The sequence below is a fragment of the Nasonia vitripennis genome, chromosome 3 (assembly GCF_009193385.2).
Source record: "Nasonia vitripennis strain AsymCx chromosome 3, Nvit_psr_1.1, whole genome shotgun sequence".
Taxonomy (NCBI): Eukaryota; Metazoa; Arthropoda; class Insecta; order Hymenoptera; family Pteromalidae; genus Nasonia; species Nasonia vitripennis.
In genome coordinates this window covers 4,010,559-4,016,692 of record NC_045759.1, presented here as the reverse complement: position 1 = coordinate 4,016,692, position 6,134 = coordinate 4,010,559, and the positions used below count along the sequence as shown (strand labels likewise).

The 6,134-nt window shown below is 38.2% G+C and overlaps 2 protein-coding genes across 2 annotated transcripts in view; one reads left to right on the top strand and one right to left on the bottom strand.

Annotated features, from left to right (window-relative positions):
* Positions 1-483: 483 nt before the first annotated feature.
* Positions 484-3,919, bottom strand: LOC116416826. The gene is made up of 2 exons (XM_031926961.2): positions 3,263-3,919; positions 484-2,384 (listed from the first exon to the last, which is right to left on the bottom strand). The coding sequence occupies exons 1-2, from the start codon at positions 3,277-3,279 to the stop codon at positions 2,048-2,050; spliced, it is 354 nt and encodes a 117-aa protein (XP_031782821.1). The 5' UTR covers positions 3,280-3,919; the 3' UTR covers positions 484-2,047.
* Positions 3,920-4,417: 498 nt separating this feature from the next.
* Arp1 (actin related protein 1) overlaps positions 4,418-6,134 on the top strand; it is a 36,028-nt gene continuing 34,311 nt past the window's right edge. The window contains exons 1-2 of the mRNA XM_032597710.1: positions 4,418-4,564; positions 4,634-4,684. The gene's annotated coding sequence lies outside the window, so the exon portion shown is untranslated. The remainder of the gene's footprint in view (positions 4,565-4,633; positions 4,685-6,134) is intronic.

Below are 6,134 nucleotides of genomic sequence, written 5' to 3'. Positions count from 1 at the left end.
GTGAGTTAGGTCACGTGATACACAGACACACACACACACACACACACACACACACACACACACAAAAGAGCGTGCCCGTGAGCATACATATAGATATACATTTAACACGGGTTTGGGGCTGAGAACCAAGACGCCCTCTGGGCTGAGCTTGCATGTTATAACACTCCTAATTGGGCAGTCCGAAGATGTGCGGTGTCGAGAGATCGAACGGATATGGCCTCGAGATGTCGTGGCGGGAGATTTGAATTTCGAGTTACGGTTTGAGCTAAAAGTAGGATTCTTGAGATAATGCAGGGCTCACATATGTTGGCTCTGTGAGTCTGGTCGGGTGTCTGATAAGATTCCAAGTGATATTTTTAGATCTATAATCTGAGCCGAGGTAACCGTAACCGAAAGTTCTGTCTTATCTCTGAGCTCGTTTTATACAAGTTGTATGAAATTACGAAAATTAGTTATAAATTTCAAAAATATATAACGAGAATATGTAGTAGTACGTTGATTTTCGATATTTTATTTTTAAAATAATCTTTCAAATTAATTTACAAATTAATGAGACATAATTGGTGTACTTTATCACTTATTGTAATTTTTAATCTAAATGATAATTTTAGTAGACAAAATACATTTTCTTCGCCTAGCCACTAGAAAATATTCTACACAGTCACAGATTCTTTTTCAAATAAATCACACTTTATCATTAGGATTCGTGTCATGCTACTTCATCGAATAACATTTCTGAATCTTGGCATGATTTATCCTTAGTATCGAATATTCTTGTAAGAACTTCTGAGTGTATACTGTGATTTATTGTTATTATTTGTATGAAATATGAGAAGCGCGAGTTTTCAATGTTTTTTATATACGCAATATTTTTAAGATTCTGCAATATTCGCAATAAATAAATCAGCAATCACGATGTTTAAAATAATAACGTTTCGAGACATTTTGTGCCCTGATTTCCGTCGTCATTCATTTATCGTTCATAAACTAAAATCCAATTGGCAAGCCTTCCGAATAAATAAATGCATTGAGAATTTTCTAGTCTATACAAATCCATTTATCTAGATGATTATACCAACAACTCGAAAGTTGTCAATGCAATTACAAAATTGTATTGCTTTTTAGTGTATGACGGAATGATTTGTGCATTTCCCCCAAAATCACATTAAGAAATACACTTGCACTTTCGCACTCATCGATAAAAAGCGATTCATCACTGGCTCAACAAATGAGCTTGTACTTCTTTTAAGTCACGTCATGGCGAGCAACGCAACGTCAAATACTTAATAACAATCGCATTCAAGAGTTCCTAAGCAACAAATCGAACACTATAATGGGTCTGCAATACCATACTCGTTAATTCTTACATTACTATAATAACTATGATATTCGAATAGATTTTACATGATTTTTTTTTTTAATAATTGTACACTTAAAATTTTAAAGAAGTTTTTTCATTTTGGACTGATTAAGATTTCTTTAAACAAAATTGACGTTTACTGTATTAAAATCTTTGGTTTTTAATAAGTGATTTGGAATTCATCTTGTTCAATGAGTGATTATAACAATAATCTAATAATCAGAAATGAAATAAGTTAATACGTATTACATGTACAATAGAAAAAATAAACTCATTCGTAATTTTTAATATACAATGATCAATGAAAGTTAGGAATCTGTATTATAACACAAAACTTCTTTAACAAGTTATGTGCTAAAATGATTTTTATCTTGCTAGCTGCACATCAAGAAGCTGCTTAGTAGCTGCTGCATGTAATTCTCTATCTAATGTACAAGCACTTGTAATTTTATGACTTTTTTTAGATTTTTTTAGTTTTACATATACATTTGAAATTTGTTCAAAAATGACACATTGAAATTTGTCAATTAAGCAAGTGCAGATTCACAGTTACTTTCTCAACTTAATAATTAATTAGTTTTATATAGCCTAAATTGAAATTCGTTCATTATGCACAAACACATCCACAACAAAATGCGCCTGCACCCGTAATGTCAGTCATAGTGTTAGCGCCTAGGTTCACAGATGTCAATAAAGATTTTCTGTTCTTTGCAGGCGCTCCATGTGTAAGTTATACAAAAGTTTGTTGTTCTCGTAGTAGAAAGGATTGTCAGAGGCACTCAGATCTGGCCTGTATTCCATTGTGTAACTGCTATGACTGGAACTGTAGCCGTCACAAGACGAGGAACCTTGTGATGGCTCTGAGTGATTTGGAGATGGAACAAAACTATGGTTGTTCCCATTCCATTCCAGGTATTCGGATGAACCTTCCTGAATTCCCATATTGTTGAGGTGGAGATTATTTATCCTCTTACTCAAAGGCATGAATTCACCGCTCTCCTCTTCCATGTCACGACCACGTTTTCTGGGAAGAAGAAAGAAATAATGAGCTACTGCAGTTGAGAAAATAATTCGCAATATAAAAGTTGAATCAACAAGGACTTAATCATCATTTAATCAGTATTCAGACAAAGACTAGTCATTATCAAAATTTCTAGGACATTATCAACAAAGAGTTTTCTGTCCTAAGCTTATGATAAACTTATCTGGTTGGAAGCATAAACAATGGTTGCAAAAAATATTCCATAGAATTAAATGTGATGCCGAAACTATCTAAACCACATTGATAAACCTAGCATTCGTGTCATAGATAAAATGTATGTACGTACACTTTGTACTATTGCAAAGATAATTGAAATACTTAAAACATACTTCAGAATAGTTAGATAAAAATCTTTGGCCAAGCCAGTGATAGTACGTAGTTTATCATCTCCAACGCTTTCCTCTAAAAATTCTAAATGGAAAATCATCTTTACCAACAAAAATGTGCCATGTCTAAACCAGCATGACTATTAACTTTACATAGATGAAAAAAACCTATGATATAACAAATTGTCAGCCAGGTTACATCACGTCAACACAAGCAACAACTTGTCCAAGTGTCAGTCCCAGTATCAGCATCTGTGATGAACATTCAATATGCTGCTCTCAAGTGTATAAACAAAGCCAGACAAGTCCTCACAAAAAATAACAAAAATCGATGATCTCTAAATTCAAGGTAAACCCGCTCCAAAACTCCGATCCTGTTAGAAAACTGAAAAGTCAACGACTCGATATTCGTTTCCTTTGTCCATAAAAATCGTCCTCGCCCAGAAAATCTTTTCCAGTCTCTAGCACGCATTCGTTAAAAAGTCGAAAAAGGAGTTGCTCCCAACAATCGCCATGTAGTAAATAAGAACTAACCTGTTAGCCTGAGTCATTTTCGCTTCTCGACGAATCAGTACAAACAAATCCTCAAAAAGTTCTTTGCGCTAATTGAGTCACTTGGTCGTCTGCATGTTGGCCGTCGTCCTCAGAAAATCGGAACAACGCGTTTAAAGAGCTGCTGCTGCTGATGCCTTTCCTTCTCTCTCCACCTATATAATGCAGCGTAGTCACACTGCACGAGTATAGAGTCGATAGACGGTGTAGCTCCGTCTCTTTCCGCTACTGCGTTGTTGCCTGTACAGCTGTCCTCTTCTCTCTTGTTCAGCTCGCGATGCCTTTCTTTTTCTCTTGGGGGACGAAGCACAGCCCATATGATATTAGAGCCGAGAACTGCTGCGTGTGCGTGATGCGTAGGTAGGTATAAGCGTATAGGTCGGCTTTTGCTCTGGGTAAGAGAGAGAGAGAGAGAGAGAGAGAGAGAGAGAGAGAGAGAGAGAGAGAGAGATGGAAGAGGACGTGATGCGACTCGACGGTGCAGGCTTTTGATGGTGTATTTTTGGAGAATTTGGACCTGGGAGCGATGAGGAGGAGGGATATAGAATTTTACGAAATTTGGACAACCTTCGGTTCGTGGTGTGAAGAGCCGATTGGGTTTATATACCTGGATGTGATGATTTTGAGAGGATGCGATATTGTGTGAAGTTTTTGTTTCGGAAGGAAGGATTTTGTTGCTCGAAATGAATTATTATATAAATTTAAGCGAATACCCGGAATGTTATTGTAAAATTAAAATTTATTGTTGCATAAAAGTTGAGAATTTAATTTTTAGAACATAAATGTAAATTTGTCCATTTATATGTTAAATGCCGACTTATGCAAAGTTGGAGATAAGCGCGGATAAAGAAAAAGCAACACAAAGAACCTCAGATTTCCCTCTGCGCGTCAGTCCTGCCTCATAAATTATCTCGCTATTGGTTGGTTTAATTGAAAACTTTCTAGATTCATCATAAAATTCTTGGTAAAGATACCATTTTCATAATTTAACTAAAAAATTAAAAAACCATGGCACCGTTTGCAGATAACAAAATTTAAATTTCGCGCGCAAATTCAACGCAGCAACAAAGAGGGCGCTGATACGTCAGCTAACTTCATTACCGTCAGGGGGTCATTCGCGACTGCGCCGAACAACTGACTCTCTCGCAAGATGGCGAAGGTGTGATCACACGGAGAGCTGGCTTTTTCTTCAGATAATCAACAATATTTCCGATTAATAATTTCTGAATAAAACCGTTGAAAACGCTCAACGCCGAAGAGCTACGAAAGTACGATCTAAAGATTGTAAGTATTCGTTGCTGCAACGATTCGGTGGAAATGTATGGTAACCGTCTCTAAAGTCAACATTTACAGAATTTCAGGTTCGCCGAAAAAGAGAATCGCATCACGTCGTCCTGTGTCGGTGTAAGTACTTGCATCAATATTACACTTATAATTGTTGCTCAATCAGCATCCGACAATTGATTATCACGAGTGCGTGACGTAATAGTTTCGATGATACGACAATCAAAACAGTATGATTCATATATGTTTCTAATTTATGCTTCGGTATGTGTTAGACGCCGAGAGAGAAGCTACATGTCGGTGTATTGGGGAGACATAGGGATTGATAAAAATACTTTTGCGACACACACACAATGGCTATCAGAATTCGGTTCGTACACTTTCCTCTTTATTTGCAGTGACTGATGCCGAAAAGGCAGTTGCAAATTCGGTATCGTCTTCTAAGCTTGAAAAAACATTCTATAAAACGTACGTATACTTTATTATCACCGTCTGTTTGCGAGAGTCTTTCGAGGCTCGATAAACTCGCATCAGAGCTATATGTGGGCACAAACGGCGAATTGTTTGCATTTTGTTGTTTAACCGAAATCGAGGGGTTATCTATATGCCGCTCGGGTTCGCTGTTTGCTCGGCGACATGCGTTTGCTCTTATACGTGCGCGGACGAGTATGGAATTGGATTTGGATTTCGGTAGCTCTACTACTTACTCTGGGTAAGAAATAGTCTGATGAAAAATTCGATTTTTTTCAATCGATAACCCCCCATTAGCTCTCAAACCAGGCAAGTCTTCAACTATTCGACTACCTATATAGTCATCACTTGCAAAACGTCGACTTATTCGAAGCAGCCCGAGTTTAACTTTGGACCGGCTACATCGTCGCGCGACAAAACAACAGCCCAGAAATAACCCAACAGCAACAATCCTTATAAGGCCCTCCTCCCGTGCGATTCTAAAAAAAAAACGAATTTCGTCAGTAATTAATCGTGTCAAGTTCGCCCCTGCCAAACTATGCGCGCAACGAGTCTTGAAATCTGCACGTAGCGTATATATATATATATATATATAGGTGTATATAGCCAGTGCGTAGTGCACCGCGGAAAAGGTTGATGATTCATCGCTCGCGAGACGCCTGCATGTGTCGGGTACATACGCGCGGCTGAATCACACTCGGCTTCGCGGTAACGGCCGCGAAATTCCAAGGAGCTCTCTCGCCGGGAGAGATGGACGATGGCTCGATGATTGAGGTGATTCATCGATTCGTCGATTCCTCGTTTTATAGTGCATGATAGAATTTCGTTAATCAGTAACTTTAAAACGAAATTCTACTGGTTCGGCCGGAAAACTAAAAAAAATATCCGGTCTCTAGATTCAGAAGAGCGGTAGGCCAGAAACGCATCGACGTAATCAGTCCTGCCTTATCTCGGAAGCGAGTTACTTCATCGCCTCCTCTCTCGTTCTCGCTCGCGACATTTGATGCCTTTTTAAGGCAGCTCTTTTCGCCGGCTGCGAATGTCACGCACAACGGCCTCGCCTCGATGCTGTTTTTAAACCGATTTCGTTTTTGGGCTG